The sequence below is a fragment of the Oryx dammah genome, unplaced genomic scaffold, assembly GCF_014754425.2.
Source record: "Oryx dammah isolate SB20612 unplaced genomic scaffold, SCBI_Odam_1.1 HiC_scaffold_23, whole genome shotgun sequence".
In the NCBI taxonomy this organism is placed as follows: Eukaryota; Metazoa; Chordata; class Mammalia; order Artiodactyla; family Bovidae; genus Oryx; species Oryx dammah.
The window spans coordinates 98,163,943-98,185,850 of NW_024070207.1; the positions used below are offsets into that span (position 1 = coordinate 98,163,943).

General features: G+C 36.5%; 1 protein-coding gene across 1 annotated transcript in view; it reads right to left on the reverse strand.

The window, feature by feature from the left end:
• The window catches only part of CFAP47 (cilia and flagella associated protein 47), a 507,416-nt gene that overhangs the window by 126,075 nt on the left and 359,433 nt on the right, over positions 1 to 21,908 (reverse strand). Inside the window, exons 50-51 of the mRNA XM_040265344.1 lie at positions 14,539 to 14,661; positions 6,938 to 7,035 (exon numbers count right to left, since the gene is read on the reverse strand). Coding sequence (XP_040121278.1) covers positions 6,938 to 7,035; positions 14,539 to 14,661 — 221 coding nt within the window. The remainder of the gene's footprint in view (positions 1 to 6,937; positions 7,036 to 14,538; positions 14,662 to 21,908) is intronic.

A 21,908-nucleotide genomic window follows, 5' to 3' on the forward strand; every position in this document is an offset into this window, starting at 1 on the left:
AAGAAAAGATGCAAATCAAGGATATATATATATATATATATAAGTTTATAATCACTAGATGAGAGTAGATATCATTTACTACAAATCAGACTTAATCATAAATGCAATGGAAAATGGTCATCTACAATAGTTTCTGGAGATATTAGAATCATGGATTTCTAAAATAAATGGCCATTAAACTCCTACAGTAAAATATCCATGCTCATAATTATAAACAAGGAAGAAATAAAGTATAACATGCAAAAAACTCAACAATGGCATTATGTCACAAATTATACTATTTCCTAGGCAATCTGACTTGCTGGGAGAAATACCAATAACCTCAGATATGCAGATGACACCACCCTTATGGCAGAAAGTGAAGAGGAACTAAAAAGCCTCTTGATGAAAGTGAAAGAGAAGAGTGAAAAGGTTGGCTTAAAGCTCAACATTCAGAAAACGAAGATCATGGCATCTGGTCCCATCACTTCATGGGAAATAGATGGGGAAACAGTAGAAACAGTGTCAGACTTTATTTTGGGGGGCTCTAAAATCGCTGCACATGGTGATTGCAGCCATGAAATTAAAAAAAGATGCTTACTCCTTGGAAGGAAAGTTATGACCAACCTAGATAGCATATTCAAAAGCAGAGACATTACTTTGCCAACAAAGGTCCATCTAGTCAAGGCTATGGTTTTTCCAGTGGTCATGCATGGATGTGAGAGTTGGACTGTGAAGAAAGCTGACCACCGAAGAATTAATGCTTTTGAACTGTGGTGCTGGAGAAGACTCTTGAGAGTCCCTTGGACTGCAGGGAGATCCAACCAGTCCATTCTGAAGGAGATTAGTCCTGGGTGTTCTTTGGAAGGAATGATGCTAAAGCTGAAACTCCAATACTTTGGCCACCTCATGCGAAGAGTTGACTCATTGGAAAAGACTGTGATGCTGGGAGGGATTGGGGGCAGGAGGAGAAGGGGACGACAGAGGATGAGATGGCTGGATGGCATCACCGACTCGATGGTCGTGAGTTTGAGTAAACTCCGGGAGTTGGTGATGGACAGGGAGGCCTGGCGTGCTGCGATTCATGGGGTTGCAAAGTCAGACACGACTGAGCGACTGAACTGAACTGAACTGAACTGAGGCAACCTGACATACTTGTAAGACTGTTACAAAACACAGCCTCCTAGAAAGTTCTGAGGGTCAAACAAATCAACAACTAACCCAAAGTAATATGTCATGATAACAAATCCCAACCACCATATAACAGCCTAGACACTCTGCTTAGGTCTTTAGACAGAAAATTGAAATAAGGCATTTTGGACTGGATATTTATCCTGGTCTATCATTCGGATATTTTTCAGAGAAAGTGTCACTGTAAGATAATGATACAGCTTCTTCAAAGAAGTAAAAACGCTAAGATCTAACTCCATTTTATATTATTATTGGCTCATATACACATGCCACTGGGAAAAAAAAGTTTCACAAAACAGTCCCTACTCTTACCACTTGTGACTTCTATGATATATTCTTTCCTATCCTACTTTATCCCATCCTATCCTAGTCATCTCTATTTAAAATAACAATAATAATAATGCTCATTTAAACTGAGTCACGTTTCAAGACCTGTACATTGAAAAACTCCAGTCTAAAGAGGAAAACATAGTACTGGGATGTGTGATTGCTTTATGTCTTATCACATGTAAACTATGAACACAAAATAAAGCAAAATCAGTTTAAATCTACTGTTGTCTCATGCATCCAACCTAAATTTATATTTAAAAAAAATAAATAAATCTACTGTTGTCTCTCTGAATTGCAAGCCATATAACAGAAACTTTGTGTTAGAAATCTGTTATGACATTCTACACAGCTGGTCAAACTTCTTAGGAAATGTGAAATGAAAGTCGCTTAGTTGTGTCCAACTTTTTGTGATCCTATGGACTATCAGTCCATGGAATTCTCCAGGTCAGAATAATGGAATGGGTAGCCTTTCCCTTCTCCAGGGGATCTTCCCAACTCAGGGATAGAACCTGGGTCTCCAGCATTGTAGGCAGATTCTTTACCAGCTGAGCCACAATGGAAGCCCAAGAATTGGAGTGGGTACCCTATCCATTCTCCAGGGGATCTTCCCAACCCAGGAATTGAACTGGGGTCTCCTGCATTGTGGGCAGATTCTTTACCAACTGAGCAATTAAGTGGCACCTCTGTCACAGTTCTCCCTTCACACATTCATGGCAAGTATCACCACTTGACCATTTCACTCTTATCCAGTAGGTCTGGATACCCCTCAAAATCCTTCACAGAGGAGCCTTGCAGAAAGCAATCACCAATTGCTTAGAGCCACCAGCACTGAGTAGCACTGCAATCTCTGGAGAACCCTACAACCAAACTCCTTGTTGTCTTGAAAACAGCAACAAACACAATAGAAAAAGATAGCTCATTATAGTAAAAAAAAAAAAAGAAGACGACGACAACGGAAGTTTCCAATTAATTGTTATGTACTCCAAGTATGGTAAAATAGGTCAAATTTAACAATACTATAAAAAACTTTCCTAATTTTCATTATGGTTTGAATATTATTTTCTTCAAAGTTTAAATAGATAAAGAGCCATAAACGATACATTTCATACATGGTATCATATAAATAATTTCTATTAAATATCCATCTGCCAAAATACTGTCAACATTAATCTGGAAGGTGAAAGACGAGAGTGAAAAGGCTGGTTTAAAATTCAACATTCAAAAAACTAAGATCATGGCATGTGGCCCATCACTTCATGGCAAATAGATGAGGAAAAAGTGGAAACAGTGGCAGATTTTATTTTCTTGGGCTTCAAAATCACTGTGGATGGTGACTGCAGCCATGAAATTCAAAGACGCTTGCTCCTTAGAAGAAAAGCTATGATAAACCTAGACAGCGTATTCAAAAGCAGAGACATCACTTTGCTGACAAAAGTCTGTCTAGTCAAAGCTACGGTTTTTCCAGTAGTCATGTACGGATGTGAGAGTTGGACCATAAAGAAGGTTGAACACTAAAGCCTTGAAGCTTTCAAATTGTGGTGCTGGAAAAGACTCTTGAGAGTCCCTTGAACATCAAGGAGATCAAACCAGTCAATCCTAAAGGGAAACAAACCTGAATATTCATTGGAAAGACTGATGCTGAAGATGAAGCTCTAATACTTTGGCCACCTGGTGTGAAGAGTCAACTTATTGGAAAAGACCCTGATGCTGGGAAAGACTGAGGGCAGGAGAAGAAAGGGGTGACAGGAGATGAGATGGTTAGATGGCATCACTGACTCAGTGGACTTGGGTTTGAGCAGACTCTGGGAGATGGTGAAGGACAGGGAAGCCTGCCATGCTACAGTTGGGTCGCAAAGAGTCAGACCCGACTTAGTTACTGAACAACAACAAATTTCCCAACAACATTTCTTAAATTGCTTCTAATCACAAATCATCCCTTTACCATTTCTGTCCAAGCTCCAGCCTCATAAGCCTCTTTCCTGTTCCTGGAGTGCCTGAGCTCCTCCTTGGTAGGTCCCTTTCCACCAAGCTCATTCTGTCCCAAGGGCTTATACATTTGTTAATCTCTCTACCTGGTTGCACTGCTTCAGTCTTCATGCCATCCTCAATGAAACCCTGGGGTATTTTTGTTTGGAGAATTATCACTGTCTAAATTCATCTTGTCCATCTAAATTCATCTTGTCCATCTAAATTCATCTTGTTCATTTATTGTCATGGTAATGGGTTCACCTGATGAACTAAACTTAGTGGAGCATAATCTGAAAACAGTTTCTCTCTCCCATCCTTTCCTGATCCTTGTTGTTATCTTAGGATGGTCCCCAATGCTGGAGAGTTTCATTGTTAGATATGTAAAGAAGTACAAAATCAATCAACACTTACATCTCATATCCAGTGAATATTTTTCCTGATTTCTCTACCTGGCACCTCGTCCCTACTCCTGGAGCTTTCTGGTGATTTTTCACACTGCTTGTGAAGAAAAAGGTACACATGATGTGTTCTTTCCAACCGCCTGCTCTGACTTCCTCTCCTCTTGTAATCACTGTCCTAACATGACTCCATCAGGTCACAGCACAGAGATGGGATGAGAGGTAAAAAAACAAAGTAACTGATGCTGGTTGCGCTTCTCCAGTTGACTTTCTAGGTCCCTTTCTTTCACTTTTTCTAACATTACCACCATGTACACTCTTTTGGGTTCTTCTCACTCTAGCAGAATATACCTTGAATCTTTTAAAACAGCCCAAGCCTAATCTCCTTCCACAGAGGAAAATCCATTTAGACGCACAAGGTCTTAGCACGTATCAGTGAATATGTAGCTGCTTTCACTCTAGCCATTTTCCCTTTATAGATGGTCCAATCTGTGGACAGGAACTCACCAAAATCCAATGGGCATTAAACTGTCAGTTTCCACTCCTTAAAGAAAACACTCCCACTCCCTTTGTGTTCTGGCCATGGCATACAAAGTCTAGAATGTGGGCTATAGGCTAAATATTTCTCATCTACTTAGACATGGCAGAAATATCATTTCTCCAGCAAAATTCTGTGCTGGAGAGTATAAAGTGCAAAGTATTAAGTGCTGTGCTTCATAGTATAAAGATATCATTGGGAGTGGCTGTCCAACCAGAGGTTGCATTTCCTAGATCCTCTTGTACCCAGGCATAGCTGTATGACTGGTTCACTCCAATAGTATGTGAGTGGAAGTGATGCGTGTGACTTCAATGCCACTAGTGGAAATTCCCTCCTCTCTTTTCTCTTTCTCCACCTATACAGAAATCTTTGAGTCTCTAAAGGATGATCAACTTGCCATACGGGGGGAACCTGACTCTGACTCTTGGGATCTCAACATGGAGGATGCTAGACACTGACCAGCAGCAAAAGCACCAGACTGTCAAAATTATTAAAAACTTTGCTTGTGTTAAACCACTGAAATTATGGAATTTGTTATATCAGCTAGAGATGCCCTCATATACATACATTTAGTGAGTAATAAATAGCATAGCAAAATCGTTTACAGCATGGAAAAGTGTCTATAATTTTCAGGTTTGTATTTCAATTGAAAATCTAAGACAACAGAAAAATTCCACATAGAATATCCCATTTCAATTCTATTTTGTTTCCTATCTAACTCCACTAACATGTTAGTGCCATGTAAACGGGGACTTTGCTTGTATTGTTCATCACTTTTCCTAGGATCACAGAAAAAGAGATCAGATGTGTGTTTACCAGAGTCAGAAAGTAGTGGGAAAGGAAACTGGATGGAGGTGGTCAAAAGGTTCAAACTTCCAGTTATAAGACAAATAAGCATTAGGGTTGTAATGTACTACCTGACAAAGATAATTAACACTACTGTACATTATATATAAAAACCGTTAAAGAGAGTACATCCTAAGAGTTCTCAGCACAGGGGGAAAAAGCTTTCTTTTTCTTTTATAGCTATATAAGATGATAAATTTTCATATGCATGTAAGTCAAACCAATATGTATTAATACTACACCTTAAATGTATCAGTGCTGTGTGTCAATTATATCTCAGTAAAACTAGAAGAAAAAAAGATTCAAAAAGAAAGAAATCTGAAATACTTTATACAAAAGAAAATGGACTACTAACAACCAATTTTTGTTTATTGAAAATATAACCTGATTTTTGGAACTTGCTATAAGAAGTAACCAAATTTATGTGCCTTAAGGCTGTAAATATTTCTTACAAAAACCCTATTTAAAGAAATTCTAACCATTCACTCATCTCTAAGGAAGGTGTTAAGATTGGCTTGAATGTAACAAAAGATGAAATGCAGATGGAAAATCAGAGGCAGCTGAGTGTCTTGAAAACTGCATTGCCACAACTGATGATCTAAGGATTAAGTAAAGTATTTCTCAAAAGTTTAGCAAAAACAGCAAATGCAGTCAAAAATGTTAGGAAACTCTATAGGCATGGATAGTCATTTTAGTATACTTTGAAAGTATTCAGAAAGCATGTTCTTCAAGAAGTTCACAAAGGTTTGTTTGATGGGATTATTTAAAAGAATTCATATGGTCTCTGCTGACTAAATCTTCATGTTCAAAAGTTATACAGCTAGCAAGTTTTTACCTTAGGGGCTTTCCTGGTGGCTCAGAGGTAAAGAATCTGCCTGTAAATGCAGGAGATGCGGGTTCAGTCCCTGGGTAGGGAAGATCCCCTGGTGAAGGAAATGGCAACCCACTCCAGTATTCTTGCCTGGTAAATCCCATGGACAGAGAAGTCTGGCAGGCTACAGTCCACGGGGTCACAATAGAGTCGGACACAACTTAGTGACTAAACAACAACAACAAATTACTATTATTAGAAAGGAGAGAAAACTTAGTAACTTGGCCACATCAATGTCATTGATAGCCTATTTGGGTAGAGTTACTCGAAAGTGACTCCCCTCCTTCACCACTTCAGCTGAAAGGGAACATTTAATGAGGACAGCACATCTACCTGTAGGGGCAAAGAGAACACTCTAGCACATCAAATACTTTTCCCCAAAGCTTTTGCAAGTGATACTTGAGTGAGTTTCAATAGTCTTAACTATTTGTTTTCTATGCCTCCATGGAGATTTACCCAGAGATCAGGTGAACAAATAACTGATTTATAGACCAAGTATTTTATGTATTTTCTTATTTTCTATGTTGGAGCAAAAGTTGAAGATCCTAAATAATCATTTTATAAAGAAATTCACCTGTATATTTCAAATAACCATTATTTATCAAAAGCTTAAATACTTGATTTAAATAAATCTTTTCTATAAGCATGTAAGTTGCATCTTAATCGATCTAAAATAAAATTGATATTATTTGAATAATTTATCCCAATATGCTCATTTAATATGACTATTTTTTAGGAATAGCAATTTAGATATATAACAAAAGCTCCAACTGTTTACAAAAAGGAAGAATCTATGAGCAGTTAATGGGCTCTTACCAGAACAACACATTTCATGTCAATAATCTCTAAGGGTGGTCCAGGAGCACTATGGATCTCAAGGTGATACCAGATTCGCAAATTGTTAATAGCGTTACCTGAAAAAAAGAAAAAAAACATGGCACATTTTAATATGTGCATTTTAGAACACCATATTTTACATAAATTTTGATAAACATAAATAGATACCATTTTCAAATTCTTTCTGATGGACTCACTTGTCAAGAGCTGAGGGGAAGGTGAAAAGTCGATTTCAACACAGTTTGTGAGCAGTAAGAGAAGCCCCAGGCTGCATGGCCATGAGAATGAGCTGTGAAAGCTTCCTGCCTCATGTGTGCACCCGTAAACTCACTAAGTTCTTCACAAAAATAAGAATATTTTACTTTTAAGGATTAATATTTCAAAAGAAATAACTAACCCTTTGCCCCCTAATTCCCAAAGCATTCACATAATATACATAGACATACCTAAATATGGTATTATAATAGACAAAGGTATATTTCTAGTACCATACAAATCTAGCCTAAGGGAAAAAAATGAGGAAGAATTCATGAAATGTTTCGTTTCTTGGGAGCGTTAAACAGGATCCTAGCAATTTAGTTCAAAGAAAGCTGAAATGGGGTATGGACGGTTTTAAAAAAATTAACAAAAGAGAGGAGGAGGAAGAGAACGGGGAAAAGAAAGGGGAGGGGAAGTGGGGGGGGGGAGAAAAGGAAAAAGAAGAACTAGAAGAAGAAAGAAATAACAGGCCCAAGGTGGAACCACTTGCCTCTGGGAGAGTAAACTAAAACTTAATTGCAGGTTCAACCTCTCCCAGGAATGGATTTTTTACAATTTTCTGGTCAGCACTAGTGAGCCAGCCAGGCTCCTCTGTCCACCGGGATTCTCCAGGCAAGAATACTGGAGTGAGTTGCATGCCCTCCTCCAGGGGATCGTCCCAACCCAGGGATCAAACCCAGGTCTCCCACACTGCAGGCGGTTTCTTTACCATCTGAGCTACCAGGGAAGCACACTAGCAAGGCAATCTTGCCTGAAACAATCTTTTCATTTCTTCTACTAATAACTGCCCTGGTCCATCCCCTCCCCCTTCACATTTCTATAAAACTTGACAGCAGCTTTCTGTTCACTACATGGATGTCGTCTGATTAATTAATAAATGAATAAAACCAATCATAGCCTCAAATTTACTCCGCTGAATATTTTTTTTCCCCTTGCTGGATCATCGAAAAAAAAAAGAGAGTTCCAGAAAAATATCTATTTCTGCGTTATTAAATATGCCAAAACCTTTGACTGTGTGGATCACAATAAACTGTCGAAAATACCAGACCACCTGACCTGCCTCTTGAGAAATCTGTATGCAGGTCAGGAAGCAACAGTTAGAACTGGACATGGAACAAAAGATTGATTCCAAATAGGAAAAGGGGTATGTCAAGACTGTATATTGTCACCCTGCTTATTTAACTTATATGCAGAGTACATCATGAGAAATGCTGGGCTGGAGGAAGCACAAGCTGGAATCAAGACTGCCGGGAGAAATATCAATTACCTCAGATATGCAAATGACACCACCCTTATGGCAGAAAGTGAAGAGGAACTAAAAAGCCTCTTGATGAAAGTGAAAGAGGAGAGTGAAAAAGTTGGCTTAAAGCTCAACATTCAGAAAACGAAGATCATGGCATCCGGTCCCATCACTTCATGGGAAATAGATGGGGAAACAGTGCAGACTGTTTTTTTGGGGGGCTCCAAAATCACTGCAGATGGTGATTGCAGCCATGAAATTAAAAGACGCTTACTCCTTGGAAGGAAAGTTATGACCAACCTAGATAGCATATTCAAAAGCAGAGACATTACTTTGCCAACAAAGGTCCATCTAGTCAAGGCTATGGTTTTTCCAGTGGTCATGTATGGATGTGAGAGTTGGACTGTGAAGAAAGCTGAGTGCCAAATAATTGATGCTTTTGAACTGTGGTGCTGGAGGAGACTCTTGAGAGTCCCTTGGACTGCAAGGAGAGCCAATCAGTCTATTCTAAAGGAGATCAGTCCTGGGTGTTCTTTGGAAGGAATGATGCTAAAGCTGAAACTCCAGTGCTTTGGCCACCTCATGCGAAGAGTTGACTCATTGGAAAAGACTCTGATGCTGGGAGGGATTGGGGGCAGGAGGAGAAGGGGACAACCAAGGATGAGATGGCTGGATGGCATCACGGACTCGATGGACGTGAGTCTGAGTGAACTCCGGGAGTTAGTGATGGACAGGGAGGCCTGACATGCTGCAATTCATGGAGTCACAGAGTCGGACATGACTGAGCAACTGAAATGAACTGAACTGGTGAGAGAGTAATGGTTACATCTGGGTTCCCTATATATATTAATACAGGTCTTTCTGCTGCCAGTGATGTCCAAAGTCACACCTCCAAATCCTGAAACCAAAAACCCTGGTTCGCCACAAGAGCCCTGTGTAGCAGGATTGGTACTGGCATCAAACCCAGGTTCTTTCTATTAGTTCTCAACTGTTCAGCTTCTCACTTTGATATTCTTTATGCTTCAATCCTGAGCTAGATTACAGTTTAAGATAACCTCCAGTTTCAGTTAACTGTTTATCATATCTGTATTGTCAAGTTGTAAATATTCCAAGAACTGCAATGTTTGATTAACTTAGGTAAATCACTAAGCCTCTTTGGGTTTCAATTTCCTCATCTATGAAATAAGGGGCCAAGATTTGTGCAGTTCTCAGTCTCTTTCTTCTGAAAAACTGTTTCATTTTGCATTGCATTGCAATGCATGCACTGTATTATATTGAATGTATTGAACAGTATTGCATGGCTCAAATAAATGGCTAAGTAAATCCAAAATCTGCAGGTTAGGCCAGCTGACTCTTGACCCAAGGAAGAGTTGGAGTTCAAGTCCAAAGGTAGAATTCCTTTTTTACTCTGTGGAAGTCAGTCTTTGTGCTATGAAGACCTTCAATTGGTTAGGTAAGACACACCCACATTATGGAGGGAAATCTTTTTTAAAAGTATAAAGATATAAATACAATTCTCATCCAAAATCACCATTATAGAAACATCCAGAATACTGTTTAACCTAATATCTGGGCACCATGACCCAACCAAGTTGACACATACAATTAACTATCATGGGAACGAGAACACCTACTATTTGTAATTACTTTGACTATCACATAAGGTAGTATTGTGATGAAGCTACTTTAACTTCTACAGAGCTAAAAACATACAATGAATATGAATTTGTTAGTGACAATGAGATTGGGGTAATTTATTAATGAACTGAACAACAAAAATAATAATTATTAAACATTGTTTATAGGCTTTAAACATATTAAAATGTTTCTAATTATAAAATTAATAACATTCACTATAGCAATTTAAGAAATTATTGAAAAACTTTAGAAAATAAAAATTATTCATAATCCCATGACCAAGAGTATTTATTTTTTGTATAAAATTTCAAGTTTAATACATCAATAAAGACATATGTAGGCATATACACACATTATATATAATTGATAAATCCATACATATGTGTACCTTTGTATATACACATTTGATAGCATTCAGAGAATACTATTAAGTTTAAGTTTAATACTAGTCATTAGGGAAATGCAAATTAAAACCACAATGAGCTATCACACCTGTTAGAATGACCATAATCAGAGACAAGAGATAACAAATGCTTTTGTGGATGTGGAGAAAAGGGAACACTTTTGCACTGCTGATGGGATTGTAAATTGGTATAGCCACTATGCAAAATAGTACAGAGGATCCTCATAAGATTAAAAATAGAATTGCTATATGATCCAGCAATCTCACTTCTGGGAATATATCCAAAGAAAATGAAAATATGAACTCAAAAAGGTATCTGTACCTTCATGTTCATAGCAATATTATTCATAATAGCCAACACATGGAAACAACCTAAGTATCACTGATGAATGAATGGATAAAGAAGTTGTAATATATATGTTCAGTGGAATCTTACTCAGCCATAAAAAACATGGAAACCCTACCATTTGTGACAACATGGACAGACTATGAAGGCATTATGATAAGTGAAATAAGTCAGGTAAAGAAGAAAAAATATTCATGATTTCAGTTATATGTGTAGTCTAAAATAAACAACCAAAACAATAACAAAAAACCCAAAGTCATAGAAAAAGAAATCAAACTTGTGGTTACCAGAGGAAGAAGACGAAAATAGGGAGAAATGAAGGACGGTTGTCAAAAGATATAAACTTGCAGTTACAAAATAATTAAGTACTAGGGAGGTAATGTACAGCATGATGACTACAGTTAACAATGCTGTATGATATACAGAAAAGTTAAGAGAGTAAATTCTAAGAGCTTTCTTCAAAAGGAGAAAATTGTTTTTCCTTTTATCTTTCTTTTCTTTTTATTGTATCTATATGAGAAGATGGATGTTAGCTGAACATACTGTGGTAATCATTTCATAATACGTGTAAATCAAACCATCAAGCTGTATGGCCTTAAACTTATACAGTGATGTATGACAATTATTTTTCAACAAAAATGGGAAAAAATTATATGCTGATAATATCTATTTAAAAACACTTCAAATTAAAAAAATAAGTTTTAATTATTTAACATAAATCATATGGGAAACATTCTTATATTAAAATATCTGTGCATATCATTGATTATTTTATTTTAAAAATCTAAGCTGTGTGATGACAGGTTGCAAAACAGATTAAGAACCAGGAAAAATATATGTACAGTTATTCCCAATTCTTCAGACAGGTCTTTCCATATTCCTACCGAAACAGAATTAACCTTTCCATCCCTTGTAATAACTTTGGTCTTTTTCTTACTGATTGCTCAGCAGTACATTTCTTTTCAATTAGAGAAGTTTCAGTTATGCAAAATGAGTAAGTTCTGGAGATATAATGTATAAGAAGGTAATTATAGTTAACAGGGTAGAGTGTATACTCTAAATTTGCTAGAAGGTAGATTGTGTGTGTGTGTGTATGTGTGTGTGTATATAGGCTTATTAACTGTGACACATGTACTACTTTGGTGGGGGACGTTAATGATGGGGGAGACAATCCATGTGTGAGGGCAGGATGTATATGGGAAAACTCTGAATCTTCCTCTCAGTTTTGCTGTAAAATTTATCTAAATATTAGATATTTTTAAAATATGCCACTCAGATTTGATAGGTCATTATACTGAATATAGATCACTTTAAATTGTATGCATATTTTGACAGTATTCACGTAGAAGGTAGATTTTATCTTTACCTTCTTCTGCAAAAAAGTGGTAACTATGTGAGATGATAAATATGTTAATTAGGTTGATTCTGGTGATTATTTCACAATGTATATGTAAATCAAATCAATTTGTCCACTTTAAATATGTACAATTTTTAAGAGCCAGCTGTACTTCAGTAAAGCTGGGACAAAGAAGAAATGAAAACAATTAGATAAGAATTTTTTAGGCTTCCAAATAAGGAAATATGAAAAATAATGGTAATATCCAATTTTAATGAGGGTCAGGTTGAAAGAGACAATCTTCTACATTATAATGGAAATTTGAATTGATAAAAATTGGAAGAGTGCTTTAACATGTTTAAAATGTTTAAGAATTGTTTTTCCCTTTGATCCAATGATTTCATTTTAAGATATTTTTTGGAATAAAATAATTGATGATATGTACAAATACTTTAAGAATGTTTCTTATATAATTTATGTTGAATAATTGAAACTTAATTTAAAAAATTTTAAATAGCCCACACAGTCACAAGTAAATGTAACTTCCTAACATGACTCCCCCAGGATCCCCCAAAATAAGACTTTGATAAACTCTCCCTTGGGCATCTCTTAGATAGGACCCCCAAGATACAAACAAGATACAAGAAAACCTTGTTATATTTTGGAATCAATTCTCACTTCCTATCTGCTCTCTTCTTGCCTGGAGAATTCCTTGGACAGAGGAGCCTGGTGTGCTGCAGACCATGGGATCACAAAGAGTCAGACACAACTGAGTGACTAACACTATCTACTCTCTCAAGAGAAGCATCTAATGCTAGTCTCTGAAATGTTTTCCATCTTTAGGGGTATTTCTCTATTCCCATCACCACCCTAAAAAACACTGTTCTCTTCACTTCAAACCCAGTTAGCTGTTGCAGTGGCCTAGCTATTCTCTTTCTAAACTGTTTTGAATAAGTGCCTGGATATCCCTTTTAATCCATGTATTCTGTGATGGTTAACTTTATATATCAACTGGGCTGGACTATGGTGTCCAGTTGATTACACACCAGTCTAAATGTTGGTAGGAAGATACATGAACACTTTAATCAGTAGACTTTGAGTAAAGCACAGTACTCTGTTTATGTGAATGTGCCAACTCCAATCAGTTGGAGGCTGTAAGAGCAAAGACTGAAGTGACCTGAAAGAGAAGCAATTCTTAGCCAAGCCTGAAACATGGAAACCCTCTCAGAGCTTGTAGCCTGCCTGGTCTTTCCTGGGCAATTTGGACTCAAGACTGCAACAGCAACTTTTACTAATTTTCCACCCTGCTTCCCTGGTGGCTCAGTGGTAAAAAAAAAATTGCTTACAGTGTAGGAGATAGATGTAACAGACATGGGTTCAATCCCTGGGTCAGGAAGATCCCCTGGAGGAGGGCATGGTCACCCATTCCAGTATTCTTGCCAGGAAAATCCCATGGACAGAGGAGCCTGGCAGGCTACAGTCCATGGGGTCACAAAGAGTCAGACATGACTAAAGCAACTTAGCATGCAAGGATGTGCTTGCCCTATAGATTTTGGACCTGCCAGTCTCCCTAGTTATATTAGCCAATTCCTTAAAATGTCTCTTTCTATAAAGATATAGATTATTATATTATATTTAACTATACTATATTGGATTGTATGTTGTATTATATTATATTAGTGTCTCTTTCTTTGAAGAATCCTGATTAAACACAAACTCATTTAATAAAGATTTCTATTTTGGTATGCCTCTGGTTGAACTTTGCCCTTGTCGACCCACTTTTCTCTATTTCCCTCTTCCGTCCCTGCTACTCGCCCATTAGAGAACTCATTCACCCACTCTCTCAGAAACCTGCCCTGTCTATTCCAACTCTCCATAAACCCAGTTTCCTTTGAATTTCTACTGAAAAGATATGATGTTTAACAACATTCAAAGGAAGCTTTATAATATGGGAAGGGGAAACAATAGCATTTACTTTCTTTTGCATATGAGGCAGACTGCTATCATTTCCTATATTTAAAAAAGGAAAACATTAAATTGTTAAAATAATATATTCATTAACATTTTATCAGAATTTGACTGAAATTTTGTGTTCAGTAACAGAAATATGTGTAAAGTTCTTCACTTATGAAAGAGTAGGCAGCCTTCAAGCTGAAGTATTATAATCTACTCATTTTAATGGTAGTACAAATCTAGAAATTAACAACATGTAGTTAATCCTGAAATAATACAATTCTTACAGATATATGAAATACACATTTGTATATGTATTTTGAGTGTAAAGTAGCTACTGACTTACAAATGAATGATGAGGGTTTATGAATGTTGATCATGAAACTCTCCATAATAATAAATTTACCTGCTTTTTCCTCATCAAACTTGTCAGATAGTTCTGATAATGATTGATCTCTATCTTGATCTTCATCTGAGTCATCCTGAGTATCACCATCATGTTTGCTTTTAACAGAAAATGAAATTGTACCTATAACACATAGATGCAAGATGTCAGATTAACCAGGGTTTAGTTTTCAAAACTAACAATTAGACAGAACTTAATAGAAATTTCAAGGAAATAATTTAAATATCCATTAAAATTGTAATTTTTAAACAGCTTTCTCATAGTAATTAAGAAAATGTAGTAAATAATAGAACTGCATCAGCCTTCAGAAAACATATTGGTCTTGAGTGAGTGTTCTTACATATTTTCTAGAGTCATTTGTAACACTCATTTATTATCTCATTAAAATGTTTATTTTGCTTAATACAATATCCTAAGCATGAATTCTCCTTTAAGCATTTCATATGCAAAGTACTAAATTTTGTTCAAAAAACAATAGTGTCAAAAATTTGTACTCTTTACCTGAAAATTTTCTTATAATAAAATTGACTTATAAAAGACTGGTATTAACTTTTAAACTGAAGCTAATATAGAAGGAAGTAATTCACAAATGGACCCTCATATCTCAATACCAGCTTGCTATATTCATATTTTTTTATTCATCTTTAGAGGATGATTCAAATATTCTTTTCCCTTCAAAGTCCCACACTTCCATCTCCCTTCCTCATTCCTGGCCGATCATCTTATTTCTATTGCACTAAGAAAATGGACACTTTCTGGAAAGAATTTCTTCACAATCCCACCACCACACTGACAAACCCTTCCACAATGGAGACCTTATCCTCTGGCTTTCCTCTTGTAAGTATGACTGATACATTCCTATCTGGACAGCTCCTGGATATGTGCACTAGATTCCATCTACTCTGGTCTACCCCAGGATCTGGCTGCTGTAATTATCCCTACTCTCGTCTGCATCTTCAATTCTCCCTCTTTGAAACATTCTGTAATAACATCCAATTTCCAAAAAGCCTTCTCTCCATCTAATGTGTATGTGTGTGTGTAAATGTATGTACTTTTAAATATTTATTTTCATACACACTCCCTGGAGGAGGGCATGGCAACCCACTTCAGTATTCTTGCCTGGAGAATCCCATGGACAGAGGAGCCTGGCAGGCTACAGTACATGGGGTCTCAAAGAGTGGGACATGATTGAAGTGACTTAGCATACATGCATGTGTACATACACACACATACGTACATACATACAAGTGCTAATATCATGCTAGGCTTAGCACTAGAATCTGGATGAAATGCACTATATAAATCACAAAAATGATTCAAAGCATAAAATAAACACATTTTTTTAAGAAAAAATCAAAGCAATATCTTGGCACTGCTCTAAGCAAGTGTAGTTAAGTGTCTTCTTTCAAACTGGCAAACAATAAAATATTGTCATGGTATTTAAATCTTTAGAAAGAATTAAAGATAAAGCAAATAGGAGAACATGTATCAAAATTAGAGATAATCCATAGGAATATAGACTCAAAAATTGTATGTCCCCCAAAGCAAGTCCAATAATTAAAAATAAAAAATGCTTTACACTTTCAGATTGGTAATTTTAAAAACTTTTGATAATATTAATTATTGATAAATGTTGAGTAACAACCCCTGTCTCAGATACTGGTTGGTAAGAAGAAAAATTGGTACTACATATTTTGAGGGTAATTTTGCAACATTCACCAAACTGTTCTACATTCCCTTTGATATATAAGTTTAGTTTTTATCCTCTAAATAGCTTATATCTTAAATATTAGCCCCATCGAAAAACTAGCAGAGTTATTTACAAAGATGCTGTTGCAATATTATCTGTAACTACAAAAAATGAGGAACTCAATTTCCATCTATGCATGACTAGTCACATGAATTAAGATAAACATTTATTTGGATTATTGTTCATCTAATCAAAAGAAAAAAATCTATGAAATTTGAATTGAAAACACATCCATGATACTCTGAGTGAAAGCAGCTATTTACAGAGCTTCATGTCTCATATGACCTGCTATGTGGTGGGTCTGTGTGTATATATTTGTGTTTAAAAAATATATATGGATATGAATTGGTATTTGGACAGATATTTATTTTCTCACAGTTCTAGAGGCTACATGTTTGCCAGGTGCCGGCAGGGTTGGTTCCTTCTGGAGATTCTGAGGAGGATCTGTTCCATGTCCCTTTCCTAGTTTCTGCTGTTTACCAGCAATTCGTGGCATTCCTTGGTTTCTAGATGTATCATTCCAATCTGCCTTCATCTTTGCATGGTGTTCTCTCCTGTACCTACTTGTGTCTATTTTCCTCTTCTTATAAGGACAACAGTCATATTGGGTCAGGGCTCACCCTAATTCAGCATGACTTCATTTTAATTTGATTATATCTGCAAAGACCCTATTCTAAATAGGATCACTTTAATAGGTATTGAGAGAGTCATTTCCTAGGCAGGTTGATAAGAAGTCTAGGGGTTCCCAAGGAGAGAGGGGTCTGGAATTCTCAAAGAGGAAGAAAGGACAAACTTTTTCCCTCTACATTCCTTAGGATTATATAACAATAATGTATCCTGCCTGAGGACAGTCTCTGGATTAAACCTTCTGGCTAATCCTGTTATCTTAAAATGTAAATTATGGGAGTAGGTCTGATGAGGTCTTTACAACCTCCAGACATTCTTTTGATTCATTGGAGAGTATATAACTCCACTGCTAGCACTAGCAAGGGGGTACTCTTTCTTCCCCCTTCTGATGCCTATGTCAGAAGCTTTCTCTATCTCCTTTATACTTTAATGAAACTTTATTACACAAAAGCTCTGAGCAATCAAGCCTCATCTCTGGCCCTGGATTAAATTCTTCTCCTCCAGAGGCTAATAATCCCGGTGTCTTTTCCTGGTTCAGCAACAACTTTTCAGTATCTGCGGTTAAAACGCTAAGTCCTTGGGCAAGCAGTTCTGACAGTACAGACAGAACATAGTATGGGGACATACCTCTGAATATAGACAAGCATGTCTTCTCATATGAGTGTTCCCAGATCATGGCTAAGAGTAGTTGGAACTGAGTCACAGGGTCATTTCAGGATCTGCAGTTGAACCAAAGTTGGAGGGCCTGACACAGGGGCACAGACAGGCATGTCTCCCAGATGGTCCCCAGGTAGGTAGAAGTGGTGGCTAAGAGGGACTGAAGCTGTGTCATGGACCACTTTGGGGTCCACACATGGGACTGAATTCTGTGGGCCTGTTATACAGGGCATGGGCAGGTATGACTCCTGCTAAATTCCTTGGCAGATAATGCTAATGGCAGGACCAAAGTCAAATGGGACTGTAACAATCCACAGGAGTGTTTTCTGGTCTGTAGCCATGATCACAGGTGGCAAGACTGTCATGTGAACATAAGCCTGCCTTTTCAAAATGGTCCTCCTTGGTTTTGGACTCCACCAGGGTTTCATGGTCTCCTACCTGGATCCCATAATGGCACTTTTGTCCTTGGAGGGCTTTCAAATGATTGTGCTGAAGAGGGATACAATTGGTGGATCTTCTACTCTGCCATCTTGCTGATATCATTCCTATCTTATTATTTTCAATTCCCTTGTTTTGAAATATCACAAAGGCATGTAAGTTACAAGTTAAACTTCATGTCATATTATAAACATGGCTTTCTTATTTTACATAGGAGCTTGGTATATGCTCACAAACAGATTGTGGAAAGGACAGGATATATAGTGGAAAGAACATCAGGCTTTTGATAGAATGTGGATTCAAATTCTTGACTCTACTACTGCAAATTTAGCCTTGAACATGTCACTTACCTCATTTGTAAAATGGTGCTAGTTGCTTTGGGAATTAAATGACTACATAGTTTATGCTTATGTAGGACTTACTATATGCCAGGCATTGTTCCAGGGATTTACAAAAGCTGACAACTTTTTCCAAAACATACCTATGAAATAACTCCTATTACTATCCCCATTTTAAAGAAGTGAAACTGTGACACAAGAAAGTTCAGCAGCTTGCTCAAGGTCAATCAGCATTTAATAACACAGCTGGAATTTGAACATGAGCATTGTGATTTAAACTCCACATTTTCTTAAATTAATAGATTTTATTTTTTTAAGAGTTTAATGTTTACAAAAAACGAGTGTAAAGTACAGAGAGTTCCCATATACCTCCCATAGTTTCCCCTATTATAAACATCCTGCATTAGATGGTACATTACTTATAGGTGATGAGCTGATAATAATATATAATTATTAACTAAAGTCCATAGCTGACATTCTGGTTCACTCTTTGTGTTGTACATCCTATGACTTTGACAAATGTATAATTTCATCCATCTGAAAGTGAAAGTGAAAGTCGCTCAGTCATGTCCAACTCTTTGCGATCCCATGGACTATACAATCCATGGAATTCTCCAGGCCAGAATAATGAGGTGCATAGCCTTTTCCTTCTCCAGGGGATCTTCCCTAGCCAGACATTACAGGCCAATTCTTTACCAGCTGAACCACAAGGTAAGCCCTTCATCTATCTACCATTATAGTATCAGAGAATAGTTTCATATCCCCCCCTCAAATACCCTGTATCCCACTCATTCATCCCTCCCCCACAAACTCTCCTTCCCAGAACTGGCAACCACTGGTCTTTTCAGAATGTTGTATAGATGGCCTTTACAGATTGGCTTCTTTCACTAAGCAACATACATTTAAGTTTTGTCCAGTCTTTTTGTCATTTATTTTTATTACTGAAAAATATCCAATTGTATGGATATACCACTATGTAACCATTCACCTGCTGTAGGACATCAGGGCTGCCTCCACATTTTGGTGATCATGAATAAAGTTGTTATAAACATCCATGTGTAAATTTTTGTGTGGACATAAAAATTGAACTCATTTGGGTAAATACAAAATGAGCTGATGATTGCTAGATCATGTTATGAGTATGTTTTGTTTTGTAATGGACTGTTAAATTGTCTTCTAAAGCACCTGTACCACTGTACCATTTTGTATTCTCACCATTAATGAGTGAGAGTTCCAACTGTTCTACATATTTACCAGCATTTGGTATTGTCAGGGCTTCTGGATTTAGCCATCCTAATAGGTATGTAGTGTTATCTCATTGTTGTTTTAATTTGCAGTTCCCTAAAAAGACATATGATGTTGGAAACCTTTCCATATGCTTATTTCCTATCAGAATATTTTCTTTGGTGAGGTGTCTCTCCAGATTTTTTGACAGTTTTTAAAATTGGGTCATTTTCCTGCTCTTATTAGTATTTTAAACTGTATTTTGGAAACCATTAATTTATTAGATATCAAAAAAATGTACAAGAAACAAAAGGCACTATACATTAATAAAGATTCAGTTAACTAAAAAACCAGTAAACAAACAAAAATGAGCTTATATATACAGAGTACAGATTGGTGGTTGCCAGAGGCAAAGGGTGGGGGTGGGGTTAGTGAAAAGGGTGAAGGGAGTCAAGAGGTACAAATTTCTTGTTATAAAATAATTCATGGGAATGTAATGTACAGCATGATGACTACAGCTAATAATACTGTATTGCACATTAGAAAGTTGCTAAGAGAGTAAATCTTAAAAGTTCTCAATAAAAGAAAAGAATTCTAAGTGTGCACTGATTGATGTTTAGATTTAATGTAATCATTTTGCAATAGTAACAATTACTAAATAAAAAAGATTCAATATAGCAATATTAGATTAAAACCTATAGATCTATACACACCTAAAAACAGAGGCCCAAAATATATGAAGAAAAAAATTGATAAAACCAGAAGGAGAAATAGATAATCCTACAATAATAGCTGGAGACCTTAATATCCCACATTCATTAATGGATAGAACAACTAGACAGAAGACAAATATGGAAATAGAGGATGTGAACAACACTATAAAACAACTAGACCTAACTGACTTACATAGAACTTCCCACAAAACAGCAGCAGAAGACACATTATTCTCAAATGAATAAGGAACAATGTTTAGGGTAGATCACATGTAAAACCATGAAGTGAATCTTAATAATAAATTTTAAAATATTGAAATTGCACAAAGCATTTTTCATCACAATGGAATGAAATTATAAATAACAGAAGAATGAAATGTATAAATTTGAAAATTAAACAACATATTCAAACAATATTTCAAAGAAGAAATCACAATAAAAATTAGAAAATATCTTGAGAAAATTGAAAATGAAAACATAGCATATAAAACAAAGGAGGCAATAAGAGCAGTGCTGAGGGCAATCAATGTATAGCAGTAAACAATTTCATTAAAAGAATGAATAATCTCAAATCAACAACCTAACTGTACACTATATGAACTACAAAAAGAAGAGAAAATTAAACCCAAAACTAGCAGTAAGAAAAAAGAAATTTTAGAATGGAGGGAAATAATATACAGAACTGTTGGGAGCAGCGTTAGGCATTACTGACAAAATGGAGGAACAGCCACCAACCCCCTCTTCCTTGTCCCACAGGCATGGACCCAGGATTAAGGAGTTAGGCCTTCTGATTCTGACTTGTTCTTTCCTTTCTTCCGTTGAGTTGGCTGGAAAGAATGTTAAAGTGCTTATTGTTCTTGAGAGAAACATGAGAAAGCACAAAGCCTTCTTCAGGATTGTTATCTGAGACCTGTTTGTGAGGGAAACATTTATGGCAAAAGAAGTTTGCTGAGTTTAGGGTTTAGGAATAATTAAGAATAGCTAGAAGCCTTTTTAGGAGATAGTGATCTTAAGATGCTAGAGGCAAACAGGATTTAGAAAGATAAGAAATAAACTTCGGAATGTGGCATGAGTTACAATATAATCACAAGTTAAGTATAGGACACTTAAGAGAAAGTAGATAATAGATAGTAAAGCCGATTCTGAGCGAATTCCTGAAGCAGGAACTCTGTTTGAAGGACAACAATGATTTCTGGAGACCATAAATCTGGGTGGGGGAAACTGAAAATGTCAAACTTCTGACCTGATTCTTTTGTCAAAGTATAAAAGAGAACCTGAAGCTCAAAATAAACGTGTAGTTTCGTACTATGAGTCAGAGGCTATATCATCGTCTGCCGACACCACTCACCCCTTCAGGCTGATTCCCTGGCTGCTGGAGCTGGACTCCAGCACAGAACAGAAAAATAAAGGAAACAAACAAACAAAAAAAAAAAACAAAAAGTTTGTTCTTTGTAAAAATCAACAGAAGTGGTAGATTATTAGCTAGATGGACTAGGAAAAAAAGAGAGAAGACTCAAATGAATAAAATCAGAAATAAAGTAGGACATTACTATTACTTTTACCAAAATAAAAAGCATTATATATGCATATATATGAGAATATTATAAACAATTATGTGCCAAA